At 44.5% G+C, this 22,224-nt stretch overlaps 1 protein-coding gene across 8 annotated transcripts in view; it reads left to right on the plus strand.

The window, feature by feature from the left end:
- Positions 1-8,967: 8,967 nt before the first annotated feature.
- WDR59 (WD repeat domain 59) overlaps positions 8,968-22,224 on the plus strand; it is a 67,891-nt gene continuing 54,634 nt past the window's right edge. For all 8 annotated transcript variants that reach the window (XR_004973637.1, XR_004973638.1, XR_004973640.1 and 5 more), the window contains exons 1-5: positions 8,968-9,103; positions 14,633-14,682; positions 16,835-16,970; positions 20,055-20,140; positions 21,153-21,233. Coding sequence is in view for 4 of the 8 variants with exons in the window: in XM_036346228.1 (XP_036202121.1) it covers positions 9,050-9,103; positions 14,633-14,682; positions 16,835-16,970; positions 20,055-20,140; positions 21,153-21,233 (407 nt within the window). In the remaining 4 variants the exon portion in view is untranslated. The remainder of the gene's footprint in view (positions 9,104-14,632; positions 14,683-16,834; positions 16,971-20,054; positions 20,141-21,152; positions 21,234-22,224) is intronic.

The raw sequence follows: 22,224 nt of genomic DNA on the forward strand, positions 1-22,224 counted from the left end.
CCTCCTCCCCAAATAAAGGTCTATATTTTATTAGCTTACATATTCATAAAGGTACTGGGTGGGAACATGAAACAACATAATGTCCTCTGGGAGTAGGCAGCAGGTATTGAAGAGTTGGGTGACAGTATGAATGAAAACTATATCCTTTCATTATATACCTTTGCGTTTGAGCCATGATTTCTAGAGAGGTAGAGGTAGAGGTATATATAAAGTACATACCACAAGCACAATAAAAAGTCACACCACACAGCTGGTAAGAGCAGAGCTGGACATCTAAGCTTCACAATGAACATGCTCACCAAGGAATTCTGAGGTGACAATTTCATTTTCTCTGTATGCTTTCCGAAGGGATGAAGAAGATTGGATCTGCTTAAGGGGCATAATTTTTTTGTAAATTAATAATTTTCCCTTCAAGTTTCTATTTCCATCTAATGGTTACCATAAGCCAGTCTCTCATCTGGCGCCACTGAACAGCTGAGACCTTGAACTCCGGTGAGGCCTTCACTCTCTGCAATGTGCTGACACTAAATTCAGGTGCCCTGTGGGACCTTTAATGACCACCTTCCTCAGGCAATGCCCTTGTCATCTCCTTGTGCATTTATTCAAATGACAATATCCTCTCTGAAATGAAAATATTAAGATGCGAAAAGAATATTGGGGACTAGTTATGGTTATCCTATATAATAAAAGCCTAATATGCTGTGTCTGCCCATTTGTTCGACCATTTGACCAGTTGCTATGATGTGTACTGACCACCAGGGGGCAGATGCTCCAACTGGTAGGTTAGCTTGCTGCTGGGGTTTGGCAGATTGGGACTAGGGGAGACAGGTCAGACATGCCATGGAGCCCTCCCCTGGTTTGTCCCCCACCGGCCAACCTCCTGTGGTCCCTCCCCGGCTGGTCTAATCTGCCCTGATTGCCCTGATCTGGACTGGGCCAGACGGACACACCTTGGAGCCTTCCCTCGGTCCCTCCCTGGCCCCAACTGTGGACGGGTGGGGTCCCTTGGTCTGGCCTGCGCCCTCTCACAATCTGGGACTCTCGGGGGATGTCAGAGAGCCAGTTTCGGCCTGATCCCAGCAGGCCAGGCTGAGGGACCCCACCGGTGCATGAATCCATGCACCAGGCCTCTAGTATGGAATAATAATCATGCTCTGTTTACCACGATTGCCTTGTTCTGGTTAAAGAAAGATTTAAAAAAATAGAGTCTAACTTGACTGGGCATGATAGACCCCCACCCGCAACCCCCACCCTGGGATCTGGGAGTTAACCTTGGACCTGGGAATCAACCTTGGAATGTAGTCCATTCTCATTCAAGAACAGCCTATTATCACGGAAAGATTAATACCTTGTTGCCCAAACAATGAAGTCCTACCCCAACCCTAATTGCTTACTTCCTCATTCCTGTAATCCCTACTTCCTCATGTAATCTTTGTCCTACACTATATAAGCAGCTGGCTAATGGGGGGCTACAGAGCAGATTTTTGTGGATGACCTACTGCTACCCCATACTGATGGCAGTATTGGAATAAACACTCATATGATTCAACCCTGTCTGCTTAATTGGCTCAAGTAGTGACCGGCAGCACGGACGGACCCTTAAAACACACACAAAACCCCCCACAATTCTACCCTTTAAATCTTACAGAGAGAGAGACTCAAAGTATAGCAACAAGCATCCACGGAGACCTGCAGCCTCAGATTACTTTCAATTTGTCATTTGTTACATCAAGAGTCCAATATGTGTTTTGCTCTAAGTCTCTCCTGTGGGTTCTTGGTTTGAAGTTAATGGGTCTGGGGAGGTGTCAAGTCATTTTGGATACTCTCAATGCAAAGATACCAGGCACAGAAATGGCCCCAGCCAGATTTGGGACTCTATTTTTTAAAATCTTCACATCTTTATGTTCTCACTGACCCTGGGTAAGCTGCTCTTCTTCAGCTGTGAAAGAGGGTTAATAAAGCACTGACCCACCTACCAGAATAGTCAGGAGAAAGAGCTGAATAAAACTGGTGTTGCAAACAGGAGCGCATAACAATGCTGCAAAGCCCAGTTTTAAATATCTCTGGAAGAATGTAAGTCTGGGACATAAAGGATTCAGAAAATGAGGGAAATGGCGTCTTAGGGCTCCTCCTGGGAAGCTTTGAAACCTGCGCCGTCCTCTCTGTCCCCATAAGCCAGAGGGTGTGGAGGGGGGATAGGCAAGTATTTTCCTCCCAGACCTCTCAGAGCACTTTACGTTTTTATTGTTTTGCTTGAAAAGAGAAACTTAAACAGAGAAACTAGAGTAATGAGCAACCAAATGCACCTAGCAAGGAGCCCGAGCATGTGGGCACGTCCACAAATCTTTGTTGACTGATGAAGAGAGGGAAAATGCTAGTGGGGCAGGATTCCAATATTCTCAGATGCAAACAGGTGGAAGGGTCAGCTAACTCCACATTCTGCAGAAGAGGAAACAGAGGACTAGGAAGATAAAGGGTCCTGTTCAAATTTGCAAGGCTAGTTGCTGATAAGCGACAGCTAATGCCCTGGATTTCTAGTTGGCCACAGATCCTGCCTTCTTAGCAAGTGGCCTTCTGAAAAGACATTGTTTGGTGATAAGGGCCCTGTGGCCTGGTCAGCAAGTTGAAGTCTACTTGACAAGGGATGGGACTCCAACGTTCCCCAGTCTCTGATTCAGACATGATATTCATATGTGGATCTCAGAGGTAGCAATCATCTCAGGTAGAAACTATAGTTTAACTTTAACCCTGCTGTTTGGCTTCTGTACTTATTTGCTTTGTTTAACAATAGAAAAGTTATTTTGATTTTCTGAATTATATAAATCACCCCATTCGATTAAATACCCTATTGATTGTAATGTGAAATCCCATTGGTTGTGGTCATACTGGTCTTAGAAAGCACATTTTCCTTTACCTGGGAAGGACAGCACAATTATTCCAAGGTCAGAGGGCTCCAGTTAACATGTCCCTGTTGACTCAGTGTTTCCAGAGACCCAAAAACTGTAAGTCTGACCAGGTTCCTCATTCCAGACCCGAGGGCTCTAGATAATGTGTTTCTGTCAGTTCAGTGATCCAGGGACCCAAAACTATAATTTAGATAACATGCTTAAGTAAACTGCTTCTGCTTCTGTAAACTGCTTTTTTGCAAACCAGGTTCCTCATTCCAAACCTTGGGATGTAATCAATACCTTTGTGATCTTTGCTTATATAAATCTGGTGTTGGGGCTGGGGCGGAAACTATGAGATCTGGGAGAGCAAAATACCCCCTCATAGTCCCGGATTTGCAATAAATGTGACTCTTTAATTCGCCTTCTTGAGGTGTCCTTGTGTGATTTGCGGGGTACATTACAACACAATGAAGCAGCAGCCAGAGAACTCTGGATCTATCCCAGAGTCCCCACTCACTTTTTTTCTTTTTTAAATATTTTTAAATTTATTTTAGAGAGAGGGGAAAGGGAGAGAGAGAGAAAGAGAGAAATATCAATTGGCTGCCTCCTGCATGCACCCCATTGGGGATAGAACCTGCAACACCCACATGTGTACTGAGCAGGAATCGAATTGGTGACCTCTCAGTGCATGGGACAACACTCAACCAATTGAGCCACAGTGGCCATGGCACCTGGGGATATTTTTAATTGATTTGAGAGAGAGCGGGTTGGGGGAGAGAGAAACATCAATGTGTGAGAGAGAAACATCATCGGTTGCCTCTTTTTAAAAAATATATATATATTTTATTTCAGATAAGAAGGGAGAGGGAGAGATAGAAGCATCAATGATCAGAGAGAATCATTGATTGGCTGCCTCTCGCATGCCCCCTATTGGAGATCCAGCCCAAAACCCGGGAATGTACCGCTGAGCAGAATTAAACCCAGAACCCTTCAGTCTGCAGGCCGATGCTCTATCCACTGAGCCAAGCCAGCTAGGGCTCGGTTGCCTCTTATACCCACCCTGACCAGGGATCAAACCTTGGTATGTGGTCTGATGGGGAATCGAGCTTGGAACCTTTTGGTGTACGGAGACAACACTTAACCAACTGAGCTACACTGCTGGGCCAGAATCCCCACTCTTTCATGATGACAGTGTGGGTGGGAGATGGAAAGGAAGGGCCCTAGAAAGCAGTTTGAAAGGTGCTCATGCTTCCTCTCTCAAAAATTCTACCAGGCTCTTTTCACATTTAAGAAAGAAAACATTGAGAGAACACAGAGCACCAAGGATTTGAAATCCAAAGTACTTTCTGTGCCTATGAACCATGACAAGCAGATTTTTGAGAACTAGACAAATATGAACTAAAGAGGTAGGAGTGGGGAAGTGTTGTATAAATGCTTAGGCCAGGGTAATCCTACTGGTTGCAGTGGGAAACAGATTATTAAACTATATACATACTAGAGGCCCGGTGCATGAAATTCATGCATGGGTAAGGTCCCTAGGCTTGGACGATGATCAGGGCTGTTCTGCAGGGCGACCAGTGGGGTGATCGGGGGTGGGGGGGTCCCCGCTGGCTCCTGCCTTGGCTGGCTTGGTGCTGCCTGCTCACCGGCCCTACCCCCTGCTCTCTGCTCCCCACCGTCGCTGCTGGTTGGGGCCTGTGGGCTGGGGGGCAGCTCCTGCATTGAGTGTCTGCACCCTGGTGGTCAGTACTCATCATAGAGACTGGTCGTTCCGCTGGTTGGTTAATTTGCATGTTAGGCTTTTATTATATAGGATATAGACAGAGAGAGAACTTTGGAATATATCTATATCTACAAAATGGAACTCACCTCCCTAAGCAGGGTCTTTCTTAACTAGCCCTTTCCAACTTTTCTAGCTGTATTTCTTGCTGCAACCTGCCAGATACCCTGACTATTTACTAATCACTCATTCAGTGGATATTTATTGAGCACCCAGGACATCTCAGGAAATAGGTAAATAAACAACTAAGAATATGGTGTGTTAATTAATTCATATTGATTACTATAAAGGGGTTCTATAGAAAATAATCTCACAGGGTGATCTGATCATAAATTCCTAACTGGGCAGGCTAGAATGGGTAGTCACACCTCAAGCATATAACTTTTTATTTTTAAAACAATTTTTATTGACTTCAGAGAGAAACCTCAAGAAGGAGAGAGAGAGAGAGAGACAGAGACAGAGAGAGAGAGAGAGAGAGAGAGAGAGAGAAAGAAACATCGATCTGTTGGTGCCCCAACCTGGGATCAAACCTGCAACCTGGTATGTGGCCTGACTGGGAATCGAACCTGCCACCTTTCAATGTATGGATGACGCTTCAACCAACTGAACCACACTGGCCTGGGAAGGCATATAACTTTTTTAGTAAAAGATTTATCTTTGCCTTAAGCAAGGCCCATCCATTGTTTTTGGGGCATCCAAGATAACACACCTTTGCAATAAGGTTAACCACTCTAGGAAAGCAAATACTACTGTAATCTTGTTAACTATCCTGTAATCCAATCCCTGCCTTGCTTTCTCCCACCTTTATGTAATCTTTCTTCCCTTCCCGCCTTCCTTTATCTCAAATGTATTAACACACACACACACACACACACACACACACACACACACACACACAAACAACACCTGCCAAACTGTCATTTTCCTGAGCATTTGAGATCTTGCTTCCTGGCAATTGTCATCAGTTTGGCTCAAATAAAATCTTATAAAAATTCTTTACAGGTTTGGATGTTTCTTACATTGACAATACTGTATATTCCAATGTGATGGCATGAGCACCCATAGAAAGTATTCTTCAGCTTTCCTTCTTCCTGCCCTTGAACCTGGTTTGCAGTTTCCCCCCTTCCTGGCTCTCTGAGCTGAGGCCCTTCTCTCCAGAGCAGTCTTTGGCCTTTTGTGATGGAGAACTGGGAGGAAACTGGGAGGCAGGAAGACAGGCCAATACAGGGGGACGGAGGCCAGGGCCCTAGGGTTCTTTAAGGGCTGCAGTTTGTGAGAATGACTGAGAGATGGATGGGAAAGAAAGCAAAGTATTTTAAGGGAGTGATTGGTGGTTCTGTATTCTATTCTGGGTGTAAAGAATTACAAATAAAGACTGTGCATAGTTTTATTTGTTTAGAGAGTGAGGAAGGGGGGGCAAGAGAGAGAGAGAGAGACAGACAGACAGACGGTCAGTTGCCTCCCTCACATACCCCAACTGGGATCAAATGCACAACCTGGGTATGTGCCCTAACCAGGAATTGAAGTGGCCGCCTTTCTGTGCATGGGATGATGCTCAACCAACTGAGCTACACTGGCCAGGGCAAGACTATGAGTAGCTTTAAAAATTACCTTTTGGTTTCTTTTCTTTTTTTTTTTTTTTTAATATATTTTATTGATTTTTTACAGAGAGGAAGGGAGAGAGATAGTTAGAAACATCTATGAGAGAGAAACATTGATCAGCTGCCTCCTGCACACCTTCCACTGGGGATGTGCCCGCAACCCAGGTACATGCCCTTGACCAGAATCGAACCTGGGACCTTTCAGTCCGCAGGCCGACACTCTATCCACTGAGCCAAACCAGTCAGGGCTACCTTTTGGTTTCATAGAAGGCATCCTTTTGACTTATACAGCACTCTGGGGGCATGACTTTATATGCTTTGCACATACACTCACTGAGTAAATATTCATGGAGTGCCTTGTATATGCAGTCACCATGCAGGACTGAACAAGACAGACCTTGTCCCTGTCCTACCGAAGCTTAAAAATATGAAACAAACACATAAATATTGAATTACAAATTGTGATGTATTTTGAAGGAAAGAAAGGAGCACAGTGCCATGAGTATTAATTGGGGAACTGCTTTACGCCTTTGGGATGTGTCCTGCTCTTCACACTTCAGGGTCTTTGTTCACACTTTTCATGCTGAAGTACTTTGTTTGGATAGTGTATTCTATTGAAATCCGAATATTATACTGAAAAGCTTAAACGTTACCTTCTCTAGAATGTTTTGCCAGGCCCCCCATTTAGTCTGTCCTCTCCTGTGACATTGCTTGTAAGTCTTTTATGAAACCAAATTCATTCTGCCAAGTGCATACCTATTGTACAGTGATCAATTGTCCCATTTTTTCTGGACCAAAGATTTCTTGGGATGAGTTGGCCACCCTGTTGATAAGTCTGTCCTCTCCATTATATCCAACAGTCCAGGAGGGAAGGGAAGCTTTTTTAAAAAATATATATCTCTATTCACACAAGGACTTGCACATAGAAATAGTGATAATATTAAAAACAATAATTCATATTTGAGTATTATCTACATTCCAGGCCTGTGCTTAATGCCATACAACAACCAAATAAATGAAGTAGGTCATTTCTCCTTTCTATAAAAAAAAAAATTGAGCCCTAGACAGTTTGGCTCAGTGGATAGAGTGTTGGCCTGTGGACTGAAGGGTCCCAGGTTCAATTGCAGTCAAGGGCACATGCCTAGGTTGCGGGCTCAATCCCTGGTGGGGGACATGCAGGAGGTAGCCAATCAATGATTCTCTCTCATCATTGATGTTTCTCTCTCTCCCTCTCTGAAATCAATTATATATGTATATGTGTATATATATGTATATGTATGTATATATATACATATATGTATATATATGTGTATATATATACATATATACATATATATACATACATATACATATATACATATATATATATATATATATATATATATAAATTGAATCTAAGACAGTTAAGCTAGGATTTGAGAGGGTAGAATAAAAGAAGAAAACCTAATCCCCACTCATGCTTATCACTGCAGTTCTCAAACTTTTTGATCTCTAGATTCTTTTACACTCTTTTTTTTAAAATACATTTTATTGATTTTTTTTTTTTTTTACAGAGAAGAAGGGAGAGGGATAGAGAGTTAGAAACATCAATGAGAGAGAAACATTGATCAGCCGCCTCCTGTACACTCCTCACCGGGGATGTGCCCGCAACCAAGGCACATGCCCTTGACCGGAACTGAACCCGGGACCCTTGAGTCTGCAGGCTGACGCTCTATCCACCGAGCCAAACCAGCCAGGGCTCTTATACATTCTTAAGAATTATTAAAGATCTCACCCCCATGCCCACCAAACTTTTATATGGGCTATCTACTGATAGTAACTATTAGAAATGGAAACATAGAATTAAAAACATATCTGCTCATTATTTTACTTAAACATTAATGCACATTAACATTAATCATACATTTTATGTGAAAAATAACTATATTTTCCAAAACAAAAACATTTCAGTGGGAAAAGTGGCAAATATCTTTAATGTCTGACTCAATTAAAAAAACCACTGGAGGAGCATTTGAGATCTGCTCCCTGGCATATGTCATCTGTTTGGTTCAAATAAACTCTTATAAACGTTTAAAAACAACAACAACCCAAACCACTGGATTCTCTCAAATCTGCTTCTACCGTTTAGTCTGTTACAATATATATCACATAGCCTCTGGAAAACTCCACTGTACACTCGTGAGAGAAAGAAAGTGAAAAAGGCAAATAACCTCTTAGTATGAGTATCAAAATTGTTTTGGCTGCGGAAACCCCTGGGGTCCCTGAACACTTTGGCAGGTGCTACTGTACTGTATTAAACAATAACGACTTCATGGCAGACCTCAGGGGAAGAGGTAACCTTTGGTTTGCACGAACGTTGGGCTTTGATTTGTAGACATCCTAGGCTTTACCGGGGCACCAGCGAGAAGACAGGGAGGGCAGCATGTCCCTCACCTCGACCAAACCTTATTCTGTGAGCTCTACCCGGGTTACCCAAGAGTTTCCGACCTTGGACTACAACTCCCAACAGATCTTGCGGCAGGGGGCGTGTGTCAGCAGTCGCGAGGTGCTTGTGTGATTTCGGTCGAGTGACGGAAGTGGAGGGGGCGTGCCTGTTCCGGTAGGCGCAGTGCCTCAATTGGAGGAACCGGGAAGATGGGGCGGAGTCAATGCTTGGAATAGCCAATGGTTTGCAGTTTGGCAGAGGGGGGGCGTGGCGTGGCAGGACTCACTTGCGGGCTGCGTGGGGCTCCCCGAACCCGAGAAAGCGGATTTGGGGGCCGGGACGACCCGGGTGGGAGATGGCGGCACGATGGAGCAGCGAGAACGTGGTGGTGGAGTTCCGCGACTCCCAGGTGAGCCGGGGGCCAAATGGAGCCTTCTGGGCATGCGCTCTCCCGGTTCCCCTCCCCCACGCTGCCGGGTCCGTCTCGGGGTTGGCGGGGCGGCTCCTCCAGCCGCTGTTGTGGAGATGAGCTAGTTAGACGGTGACCGGGAGCTGTCAGTCCTGAGAGTGCGAGCGGGCGGTTAGGGCAGGCACGAACACGCTTTCGGGGTTACTCGGCGAGGGTACGGGGAGTGGGGTCTGCCTTGGGACGCCGAAGCGCAGAGATTGCGCACAAGCGAGTGACGAGGGGTGGCTCCCCAAGGCTAGGGTGGTGAACTAGGTGTTTGCTCCTCGAGGCTGGGGGCCTCGCTTAGTGACTTTGGGCAAGTCGCAGAACTCTGAGCTTCGGCAATGGAACTTAACCCACCTCAAAGGATTTTGGGGTGGAATTCATTTAAAAAAAAACCCGGCATGCAAAGTGCCTGTTTCAGTGCCTAAACTTTTAAATGGTTGCTGATGCTCGAATAGTGGAAAATCCCTTATAGTGAGTGAATAGGAGTGTGCGTTGCACGTATTGCCTGGGTTGAACCCAGCTCAGTCCCTAGCCTGTCATCACCCTCTGCGCACTATTCTCACCTGTGAGAAAGTGTGAATCGTATCTACCTAATAGGGTTGGCATGAGAATTTGGAGGTCATGCAGTTAGAATGTGTGGCACAGTGACAGGCACAAGGTAAGCCTCAAAGAATGTTAGCCCTTACTAGGGATTTTTACCATTTTTCTATTTCCTGTCTTCCATATGCTAGGCTGTGCTGTCATTAATTCATGAAAGAACCACACATGATGCGTAGATGTTATCCCCTTTTTCCAAATGGGGAAGCTGATCCTGGTTTGCCTGATCCTGTGACTTAACTAAGGCCTCCCATTATGTGGCCACATTGGGATTTGAACTCAGTCAGGTATCTGGCCCTGGAACTCTTGTTGGCCTCATTACACTACCCTGCATACTGTATGAGCATATCATACAGTTGTTCCGAAGTAAATATCATACCCACCCACCCCTTCCTTAGCACCAGGACTGTGTCTGGGTGATATTCACATACTAGGGGCCCAGTGCATAAATTCGTGCACCTTGAAAGGAACTGTGGGCCATAAGGCTGCGGTGAGGACAGGGGCAGGTCTCGGCCCATTCTTCACGCTCCTGCCTGGCCCCTTCCCGCCATGGCCCACAGTCCCCTGCCTGCTGGCAGCCCTGCTCCTGGCAGCCCTGCTCCCGCCACCACTGCTCCCACACGCTGATGGTGTGGAGCAGTTGGGGCCGGTGCCAGCAGTGGGTGTGAGCAGGGCCAACGCAGGCAGCAGGTGCTAGTGCCGGGTGGGACCGCAGCACACGGGAGAAAAGAATTTTCAGTAACCACCAGAGGCTCACCCTGATGACAGTGACTGGCACCCCGCCTTAGTCTGGCATCTCTGCTCACCTGCTCCACCATCCTGCCGCGGCCCACACCCGCCATGTTCCACGCGTGTCCCCTGGTGGTCAGTGCACATCATAGTGACCAGTTGTTTGTTCTGCTGTTTAGTCTATTTGCATATTAGGGTTTTATATATATAGATTTCTGGAATACCTTTTGTGTGCCGGGCTTTCAAGTCACTCATTTATTCAGCAAGGATTTATTGAGCTCTTGTGGCCAGGTGCACACTGTGCCTGGCACTGTGTTGATACTCAGGTGATTTATTCTGAAGGGAAAATGGATTATAACAAGGGGTGATATGGTTTCTTCTTTCTAAAACCCCATCCCATTTTTCCATAAAGGCAATTTCTGAAGGAGCCACCCACCAATTTGCTCTTTGGTGCTCTCGGATGCATTGTTCCCATGGAGAATTTGAGTAGCCGCATCCTGATGAAAGGATCCTGAACCACTTAGCACTGTCAGCGTGGTGTCTGCTCTCCCAAGGGAGGTGCCAGACTCGGAAGAAACCATATTCCTGTTATCCATATTGTTAATTGCTTTCACTGGGGACTAAGAGCAAAATCATGTATGGTACCTCTGAACCTGCTAATTTGGAAGCTGCTAACCTGTAAACCCTTTAATTCTCAGAGAAACCCAGGCAGTCTCACCCCTACTTCTCTATAGAAATGTAATTGAAGAGACCTACAGAGAGAGAGTGCTGACACATATATTAGGATGCTATGAAGTAGTATCAAATAATTAATCCGAAACAGCCACTGTCAAAGTAAGAAGACAAAGTAAATTGGGTAATTTAACTACCTTGTGGGAGTTTCTGTTCTTTCTGATTTTTCTATTCAGTTGGAAGGGTACATCTTAGCATGACTTAGCATGGTTTTGTGGTTGAATCTGGTGTTAATTAGGAGGGGTAGGAACCTATTTCATGAACTATTTCATCAATGTAGAAACAAAAAGTTGAAACTCTTAATATTGTCTTTCGGAAAAGAAAGCCCAAACAATAAACTTTTTAAAACCCCTCCTCTTTAAAAATTCATTAAAAAAATTAAAGCTGTTAGGTTTTTCAGTGAAAAACCCCAGCTGGAAAGGTGAAGCTCTTTAATAGCTTATGCAGGCATCATCCACTTTGTAAAACAGTGCCTTGAGATGTCACCAGTGAATAGTGAAGAACCTGTGCTACTTGGCAGCTACTCTGAAGTGGTCCCTGGAATCAATGAGTGTTAGCACTATAAGAAAATTCTGATATAATCTTCTAGGGCAACACCATCCAGTGATGATGGAAATGTAGCCATTGAACACCTGCAGTGAGGCTAGTGTAACTGAGATACTGTATTTTTAATTAAATTTTCATTAATTGCCATTTAAATAACCACTTGTGACTATTGGCATTGGTATTGGAAAGTGTAGTGGAGATTGGATAGTTTCCACTCTCAAAGAGAGGTAAGGTGGCGGAATGTTAACAGGTCTCTAACTCAATAGTAAAAATAAATTTAAAAAAATACTACAGGATATGATTTTTGTACGATGATAGGAACTTTGGACTCAAAGAACTCAACTCTCTGCTGAATGGCTCTCCTTCAGCACCTGTGAGATAGCTCAAACTCGGGATGTCCAAAGTCGTTGGACATACTCTGGGACTTCTCTCCTTGCACCCCAGCTTTCCCCCCCTCATCTAATACATCCTCCAAATAGCTAGAGTGACTTCTAAAAATCCAGGTTTATTAAGGTACAATTAATGTACAATAAAATTTACCTCCCATGTGTACAATTTGATGAGTTTTGACAAATCTATGTAGTCCTGTAGTTACTCTAATTAAAATATAGAACATTTTTATTACTCTAAAAAACTCCCTCATGCCCCTTTGTAGCCAGCCTCCTTTCCTTACTCCCATCCTCTGGTAGCTTGCTGATGTGACATCTGTAACAAATGGAACATACAGTGTGTTACCTTTTTTTAATCCTCATCCGAGGATATTTTTCCATTGATTTTTAGAGAGAGTGGAAGGGAGGGGGAAAGACAGAGAGAGAGAGAGAAACATCAATTGGTTGCCTCCCGCATGCACTCCAATCAGGGTCTGGGATGGAGCCTACAACCGAGGTACATGCCCTTGACTGGAATCGAACCCGGAACCCTTCAGTCCTGGGGTCACGCTCTATCCACTGAGCCAAACTGGCCAGGGCCAGTGTGTTACCTTTTGAGTATGGCTTCTTTCACTTAACCTAGTGCGTTTGAGATTTACTCATGTTTTGAACATATTATTTAGTCTCTTCCTTTTTATTGCCCAGTAGTATTCCAGTGTTCCAGTGTATAGATAGATCATAATCTGTGTTTTCCATTTTTTGGCAATTATGATTAAAGCTATGATAAATATCAAGGTGATTTTTGTTCTCTTTTTTTTTCCTTTAAGGTGATTTTTAAAAACCATATTTAATATAAATATATATATATATACACACACACACACACACACACACACACACACATAAATATATTTGTTGTTGTTGATGACTTTTAGAGAGAGAGGAAGGGAGGGAGGGGGAGAGGGAGACTGTTGGAGGCCCCATCTTTCTTTCATACCTTTAATCCATAAATTACACAGTAGAGTTCTGAAATGACATCTCATTTCACTGCCTGCCTTTCCAGTGGGGCTTTTTTCTGCTCATGACTCTAGTGGAATGAAGGATGCATAATAAACACTTTTAGCCTCCAGCGAGAGCACTCTGGCTTCTTGTCCCCAATATTACCTATGACATATTTCATGAGGGTGTTCGAGTGGGAGAAACCCATTAATGAGACCAGTGAGAGTGAGGAAGAGAATTTCTGGTGATTGGTGAGTGTAGCAGCAGCATGTGGACTCTCTCTTGATGGTTTCTAGAAGTAACTTAGAGCATTAAATTACTAAACAGTGGCACAAACTGATTCAGATAATGCCCTGAAAATGCAGCAGGAGTTGAACTTGTCCAAATAAGAGAATTTAGGGCTGTAGCTGCCATGATTAAAAACAGCCTCGCCGAAACCGGTTTGGCTCAGTGGATAGAGCGTCGGCCTGCGGACTGAAGGGTCCCAGGTTCGATACCGGTCAAGGGCATGTACCTGGGTTGCGGGCATATCCCCAGTGGGAGATGTGCAGGAGGCAGCTGATCGATGTTTCTCTCTCATCGATGTTTCTAACTTTCTATCTCTCTCCCTTCCTCTCTGTAAAAAATCAATAAAATATATTTAAAAAAAAAAAAAAAACAGCCTCATGCTTTAGCCTGAATGCAGCCATTTTTTAAAATGTTTTTATTGAGAGAGAAGAAGGGAGAGGGAGAGAGAGATAGGAACATCAATGAGAGAAACATCATTCATCTGCTTCCTTTATGCCCTCTACTAGGGATGAGCTCAAGACTCTGGCATGTGCCCTGGCTAGGAATCAGACAGGTGACCTCTTGGTGTATGGGACGACACTCAACCAACTGAGCCACACCGACCAGGCCTGAATGCAGCCACATGATTGGGTGTGGTCTCTTGGGAATTAGACATTGGATCCTGAAAAGATGATGCTTCCTAGGAATTGGGAGACCTGGGAAGGAGAAAGTAGTGAAAATGGTACTAGAAACCACAGGTTAAGTGGAAACTGGGTATCACAACAACAATATGACTGTGGATTCAGTAGGGCTGGTGTTTGACTATTACCATTGCCATTCAGCTTCGAGGATCTGTGCCCTTTGCAAAGGCATGGGTAGTGTGTGTGTGTGTGTGTGTTGATGATGATGATGATGTCCCAGGTCAGGTTTTGCTTGGAAGGGGCTCTGAGTAGCCTCTCTTTGCTCCAAGTTAGTCAGATTCTCCAAGGGTTCTAGGACTTCTGTCTCCTCAGTTTAGAATATGCCAGTATTGGTTGTGAGTAGTCCTGGTGTTGAAGGAACAGACAACAACTGCCCTATTGTGGAAAGTGAATGTGAGATTTGGATAAAAACTAGAAAGGGATAAAACCTGGGGAATGCCTTAGCCATGGGAAGAGGAAGAACCCACGGTGACTGACTACCTGCCTGTCTTCTCCAACCTGAGCTGCCTTTGCTAGCAGAACTAAGTCTGTTTTCTCTCTCACAGGCAACGGCAATGTCTGTGGACTGTCTCGGGCAGCATGCAGTGCTTTCTGGGTGAGTGAGCTTGCTGTTTGTCTGCCATGACTTCGGGGAACAGATAGAAAATTAAGAGGTTTCTGGGAAATTAGAAAATACTCTTGTATTTAAGGGTTACGATCATAGGGTTTAGTTCTGCTATGCTTTTGACCTCAGGGGGACTGGTAGGGATTATTTGCAGTTATTTTTGTCTCTGCTCTAACAGGTAAGCAATAAAATTCCTTTGAAATTTTAGTGACTGGTCTTGGAATTGCAGTTCTCTGTTTACTGCACGGACTCTTCAGAAGGATGCCAGCTGGTATAGTTTAACAGGTAGTTACTAGGATTGAGGGGGTCCTGGTTCTCATTTGGCAGTGCCATTGATTATGGCATTTTAGTTGCCTCCCTGGACTTGGTTTTCTTGTGGAGGAATTGGATTTCATCATGAATAAATTGAACTACCTTATTTCTATAGTGTCTTCTGGCGCAAAAAAATTTTTTTTTAAAATTTTTATTGATTTCAGAGAAGAAGGGAGAGGGAGGGAGAGAGAGATAGAAACATCAATGAGAAGAGAATCATTGATCTCCTGCACCCCTCACACTGGGGATTGAGCCCGCAACCCGGGCTAGTGCCTTTGACCGGAATCGAACCCGGGACCCTTCAGTTTGCAGGCCAGTGCTCTATCCACTGAGCCAAACCAGCTAGCCCAATTGTCTTCCATGAGCTAAACTTGACCTTTCTTTTTCCTCCAAAGCTAGAGTTAAACTTTTCCCAGGTAAGAGCTGCCTTTCTTATAGACATACTAGAGGCCTAATGCACAAAATCCGTGCAAGAGTAGGCCTTCCTTCCCCCGGCTGCCAGCACTGGTTTCCCTTTGGCACCCAGGACCTGGGCTTCCCTTGCAGCCCTGGCTTCGTCTGGAAGGTGGTCGGTCCAGAAGGAGGTCTGGAGGGAGGTCCGGTCTAATTAGCATACTATGCTTTTATTATTATATATAGATTCTTATTTTAATGGGTCTTTAAAGGGGAATGAAGATAAATGCGTATGTTTATCTTTTGTCCTGTATTTGCTCTGGAACGTCTCTGAACTCCCCTGTTGACAGGCACCTCATATGTTTAGCTCTTAGCCTTTTCCTGTTTTTTGTTCTAATAGTAAGATGCCAGCTGGCCAGAAGTTCTAGATCTTTGTTCTGCAGCAACTTTTTAGAAGTTTCGGAAGTTCTGTGAATTTGTGTCCTACCTATGCATTCCTTCTTTTCCCTTAACTATCCCTCTTAGGGTTTCTGCTAGTTTTCCATGCCATTTTAACTTTCCATTTCCTATCTTTTCTGAATAGGGACTATTAATCTTTTTCTTCATTTTTGAGCCCACCTATATTCATTGATATCCAGGGGCTTGGAATGCTAACAATGCATTGATAGCTGATGGCTGCTGAAATGTTAATTTACACAGCAAAAAAAGGAAAAATAAGTGAACACAGGACATCCCTGTTCTCATTTCATTTATATTAATTGGTACCTTGAACATTATTGACACTTAATATGTTATTTTCATCATTTGTTGTTGTTGTTATTTCCCCTCCTGTTAGATTTCATTTAGTTTCCCTTTCAGGTAGATGACTTGTAAGGGAAATTGAGATTTTTCTACAGGATATTTGGCTAAGTGATAAGTGATGTGTTTAATTTAACACACATTTGTTAAAGCGTGGTAAACACTGCGCTTTAGTGATTCTGGGCATATCAAGATATTCGAGACTTGGTCCATACTCCAAACACTTAGTTGGTTCAGGATGAGAGCCTTAACAGTAGTAGTTCTGCAACAGAGATAAAGGTTGCAGTCAAAATGCAAACCACATATTGGGAGTAATGTAGAAGCAGTGACTGTCCGCGCTGGGGCATTGGGAAAGGCTGGGAGAGGGGCAGGGTTGGAGCTGAGTGTGGTGGGAAGAGGTCAGACTTTCATGGACGTGGTGGGGAAGACGATCTCTAGAGGAAGACTCACAGGGATGCTCCTGCTTGTCTAACAGCCACCTTAGTTACTCCTGCACTTGCATGCCTTTCAGAGTAGATAAATGGCCAATATACCTGGTTTTTTTTGAGCACTGCTCGCAAATCATATGTAATTCTAAATGTGCTTTTCTGTCTTAATGCTAATGCTGTTATAGTGTCATCATGATATGTTGTTCTCCTAGCCGCCGGTTCCTATACATCGTTAATCTAGATGCCCCTTTCGAAGGTCACCGAAAGATCTCTCGCCAGAGCAAGTGGGACATTGGTGCTGTGCAGTGGAATCCTCATGACAGCTTTGCACACTACTTCGCAGCTTCGGTGAGTTTATTTAAGGACTATATGACATGTGTGGTCTGGGGCTGAAAGGGGTATGTCTTATGTAGGGAAGAGAATATAACCCTCATTTCTCAGGCGGAAAAGAGGTTTGGGTGGTTCTAAAAGGAAGATAGAGGTTATGTATATGAAAAGGTTTTATTGGTACCATAGGTGTCAGACTTTGTGTTTCTAAGGATTGAATCCAGATTTGCAAGGGAAACAGGTAGATGGCCTCCATTTCTTTGTGTGATCAGAACCTGTTTTCATTAGCAGGAATGTCACTAGCCAGTGACGCTGAAACCCATTTTGAGGGGGAAGTAGTGAGCTCAGCTGTGGTTGACCTTCAGTGCTTTCAGAGGGATCAGAAGATGCCATGTGCCCTTCACTCAAAGGAAGGAGTTCTTCCTTTTTTTTTCTTTTTTTAAAGTTGATTTCAGAAGAAGGGAGAGGGAGAGAAATAGGAACATCAATGCTGAGAGAGAATCATTGATCAGCTGCCTCTTTCACAACTCCTACCGGGGATTGAGCCTGCAACCGGACATGTGCCCTGACCAGGAATCGAACCGTGACCTCCTGGTTCATAGGTTGATGCTCAACCACTGAGCCACACCACTTGGGCTCACTTCTTTTTAGTATATATGTATCTAGGAGTGGAATGGCAGGGTCATGTGGTAAGTCTGTGTTTAACTTTTTGAGGGACTATGAAACTGTTTTCTACAGTGGCTGAACTGTTCTACAGTCCCACCAGCAATGCATAATGGTTCCATTTTATCCACATTGTCACCAAAAGTAGTTACTTCCTGTTGTATTTAAATTAAAAAAAAATTATAGCCATTCTAGTTAGTGTACTAGGTAAAGTGGTACCTCACTGTGGGTTTGATTTGCATTTCCCTAATGACTAATGATGTTGAGCATCTTTTCATGGGCCTGTTGTCCATTTGTATATCTTTTTTTGGAGAAATGTTTATTCAAGTTTTTTGCCCATTTTTGCATTGGGTTGTTTGTCTTTTTGCTTTTGAATTGTAATAGTTCTTTTTAAAAAATATTTTTCTTGATTTTGAGAGAGAGAGGAAGGGAGAGGGAGAGAAAAAAAGAAACATTGATTGGCTGCCTCCTGCACGCCCCCTACCGAGATCAAGCCCGCAACCCAGGCATGTGTGCTGTCCAGGAATCGAACTGGCGACCTTTTGGTGCATGGGATGATACTCAATTAAGCCACACTGGCCAGGGCTGTAATAATTCTTTATATACTTTTGACTCTAGACCCTCATCAGATATATGATTTGCAAATATTTACTATACTTCCGCAGATTCTTTTCACTTTCTTTTGAAAAAAAATTTTATTGATTGATTCTAGAGAGAGATAGTGAGAGAGAGACATTGATTGTTGTTCCACTTATTTATGCATTTATTGGTTGACTGCCATATGTGCCCCAACTGGGGATCGAACCTGCAATCCTGGCACATTGGGACAAGCTCCAACCAACTGAGCTACCTGGCCAGGGCCTTTTCATTTTCTTGATAATGTCCTTTGATACCTAAAAGTTTTAATGAAATTCAGTTTATTGATTTTTTTTTTTTTTTGAGCATCAGTTGATTAAGCCTCAGTTGCCTCATCTATATATGAGACATGGGTGATGACATCCAGTGTATAGTGTGGTGAGAAAGACCAGAGGACTCGTCTGTTAATGTTCCTAGTTCATTGAGCAGACCCTTTGAAAATGTCAGGGAATATTGTAAGATGAAGGGAATTTCTTTTCACTCTTAGTCCCATAGGAAGCTATTTTGAGAGCTTGTTTGGAGGTTCTAGCAGGGGAGCGCAGCTACTCGTATACCCTTGACCGAAGACCGGTCCTCTCCTTGGGGGGGAGGGGGGGCGGGGGGGGTCGTCCTCTTCGACGGAGCGCAAGGAAGCTATTTTGAATCCTAATCTTTTCACAGGAATCTTACCGATTTAGAATTGGAATCAGGCATTTCAGTATAAAAATCTTGAAATGTTATCCATCTGTATGACTCTGAACTAAAATGAAAATCAGTCATCTATATATTATTAAACAGCCTATTAGTAACCTTTTTCACTATCAGTGTGTTTCATAAACTCATGATAGTTTACGAGCCTTTGCCGGTTTGTTGTGTTTTTAAGTGAAATATAGTTTGATCAAAGCTTTTTTCTTCTTCTTTTTTCCTGTTGTAACTATTGTTTCTATTGGCCCATTTTTCTGTGTCGTTCTGTGTAAGTCTTTAAAAAATTTGAGCCGTAGCCACTTTGGCTCAGTGGATAGAGCGTTGGCCTGTGGACCAAAAGGGTCCCGGGTTTGATTCCGGTCAAGAGTATGTACCTTGGTTGCAAGTCCCTCCCCAGCCCAGGCCCTGGTCAGGGCTCCTATAGGAGGCAACCAATCGATGTGTTTCTCTCACATCGATGTTTCTCTCAGTCTTTCCCTCTCCTTTCCACTCTCTGTAAAAAAAAAAAAAAAAAAAGGAAAAAATATCCTCGGGTAAGGATTAAAAAATCCTATATAATAAAGAGCTAATATGCTAATTAGACCAAACAGCAGAACAACCATCTGGATGACCTTCTGGACGAAGCTGGGGCTGCGAAGGTCAACCCAGGCTGTGAGGGCCGGCCGAGGCTGTGAGGGGCTGCGAAGGCTAAGCCCCTTGCATGAATTTCATGCATCGGGCTTCTAGTATAATAATAATAAATAAATTTGATATAGGCCTGTTTTATGGAGTCTTGTGTAATTTTGCCTTCTCTGACACCCTTTTGATGTGTTTCTGTTCTTTTTCTTGTGCATCTGTGTTTTTAAAGCATGGTAGGTTGACTCTAGGCACTTGATAATGGGAAGAGTGAGCTAAAAAATATCTGGTGTGCCAGCAGTAGAGAGAAATGGGTGTGTGACCTTCAGAATAAGGAGGAGGTTCCTCTAGTGGTCTGGGGCCATCTCCAGTACTCTTAACTCACATGCTCAGTCTGTAGGATCTTTGCCATGCAAGTTGGTTTTGACATGGCTTCCCTTTCTTGGCCTTAAGCAGACTGGGGTGAGAGCATATATTCTGATGTCTTCTTTCCCTTTTTCTTTTCAGAGTAACCAACGGGTCGACCTCTATAAGTGGAAAGACGGCTGTGGGGAAGTTGGCACAACCTTACAGGGCCATACTCGTGTAATCAGGTAGGCACCAGCCCTCTGCCGCTCCCTAGGGAGTGAGATGAAAACACCCACCTCCTCCCACAGCTTGATTCTCTGTGTTGCGTTGGCCCTGGGTGGCTGTTAGATCGTTAGCTTGTACTGAGGTGATGACTTTCACAGTGGAAAACACTGGTGTTTAGGAACCAGCATTCATGTGGTATTAATCCTGATCCCAGAAAATACTTAGACAGGTTCAGAGGAAGGATTAGAGCTGACTTTAACACAGGAGGGGAAGTTATGCCATAATCCCTCAGGTCATAGTCGGCGGTGGCCAGGAATAGAGACATCCGGGAGCAGCCTGTGCCCTTTCTCCAGCAGATAGAGCTCCTGCCTCGCAGTCCATCGTCCAGACACGCAGTTCCCTTCCACTGATGGCCTTCCAGTGGCCTCTGGAGTGTCCCCTGAGCCACCCTTCCCTGGGTCCCTGTTTCTGGGTGGAGAAAGCTTGTTCTGGGAAGTAGCAGCAGGGAGTGCAGGGGTGGTGAAATGGACTTGGAAGTGATAGAAAAGGCTAGACCCCTGCCTCTGCTAACTGTTCACGTAGTAACTGCCTTTCTAGACGCGAGGGCACGAGTAGGGGGCCAGAGGCCTGCTGGTAACATGGCAGCTTGCCACTGCTAAGGGACGTTGGGTTTACTCACTGACCCTGTAATGGAGTCTGATTCAAAAATGAAAAGTCAAAAATTTTCCTTGTTTTATCTGTACAGTCTGTGCCTGCATGTGTGCGTGCGTGCGTGTGTGTTTTAAGTTGAAATACTCCATTTCTGTTCCGGAGCACGTGTAAGATAGCTGGAGATGACAGGGAAGGACCTGAATGTTTCTTTCCAAGCTCAGTTAAGTCTTGTTCATTCCCAAAGAACGTTGGAGATGCCCAGCCTAAACCGTGTTAAGAAGCCCATTAACAGTGACTTTCAAAACCACCAGAGACTAAATCTGCCACTGCTTTGGAACCAGATTCTGAATTTTCTCTCTCTTTATTGTTCTGTGTTCCCAGCGACTTGGACTGGGCAGTGTTTGAACCGGATCTCCTCGTTACCAGCTCTGTGGACACCTACATCTACATTTGGGATATCAAGTAAGAACAATGAAGAGGCATAGCCACGTGGTTGTGGCGTGATTTGGTAGCTTCATTTTAGAGATCAGGTATCTTAGTCTGGTGCCCCCTGGAAGGCAGACCCTGAGACAGGGCTACTTTGCAGATACATTATTTAGGAGTTGAAAGAAGTGCGGTAGGGGATGGAGAAGAGACAGGATGGGGAAGGCCACAAAGAGAGGGCGCACTATCCACCGTGTACCACTGCGAACCGGTGAGGCTCAGTCTTACCGGGGCTGCGAGGTGCTAGTGTAAAACTCCCTCCTCAGAGGCATCCCACCCCGAGGGCTAAGGAAGTGGGGGTGCTGTTCACTGTCAGTCACTGGTTGTCCCCAGGGGCCTTACTTCTCTGCACGCAGTCCTGTCACAGTGGTTTGCAAAATGGTCTTCGGCAGCTAGGGAGATTCTGTGGCATTTGGAAGTCAGGCTGAAGTTTACTGAAGTGGCAGGTGATGGCGGGGAATTTTGATGGGCACAGACACACAGCTGCTCCTGCAGGCAGTGCTACAGGACACATCTGCTCAGCTCTTTACTTGCTCTTTGGGAGGCTTCAGTTCCCCATCTGGGAGGGTAGCTGAGAGCCACCTGGTAGAGATACTCTTCATGGGGTAAGGAGCACCCGGCCCAGGCCTGACGCCTTGTAAGTTCTTTTTTTAAATATATATTTTTCAATTACTTTTCTTTGAGGAATAGTGTGTGTGTGAGAGAGGAGGAGGAGGAGGAGGAGGAAGAGAAGGAGGAGAAGGAGGAGGAGGAGAGAGAGAGAAACATTGATGGGTTGCCTTCCACATATGCCCTGACTGTGGATCAAACCCTCAACCTGGGTATGTCCTGACTGGGGATTGAACCCTCAACCTGGGTATGCGCCCTGACTGGGATTCAAACCCCCCACCCCTTTGTGTACAGGCTGATGCTCCAACCAACTGAGCCACACTGGCCAGAGCACTTTGTAAGTTTTTTTTTTTTTTTTTTT

This window comes from Myotis myotis, unplaced genomic scaffold, assembly GCF_014108235.1.
Source record: "Myotis myotis isolate mMyoMyo1 unplaced genomic scaffold, mMyoMyo1.p scaffold_m19_p_19, whole genome shotgun sequence".
In the NCBI taxonomy this organism is placed as follows: Eukaryota; Metazoa; Chordata; class Mammalia; order Chiroptera; family Vespertilionidae; genus Myotis; species Myotis myotis.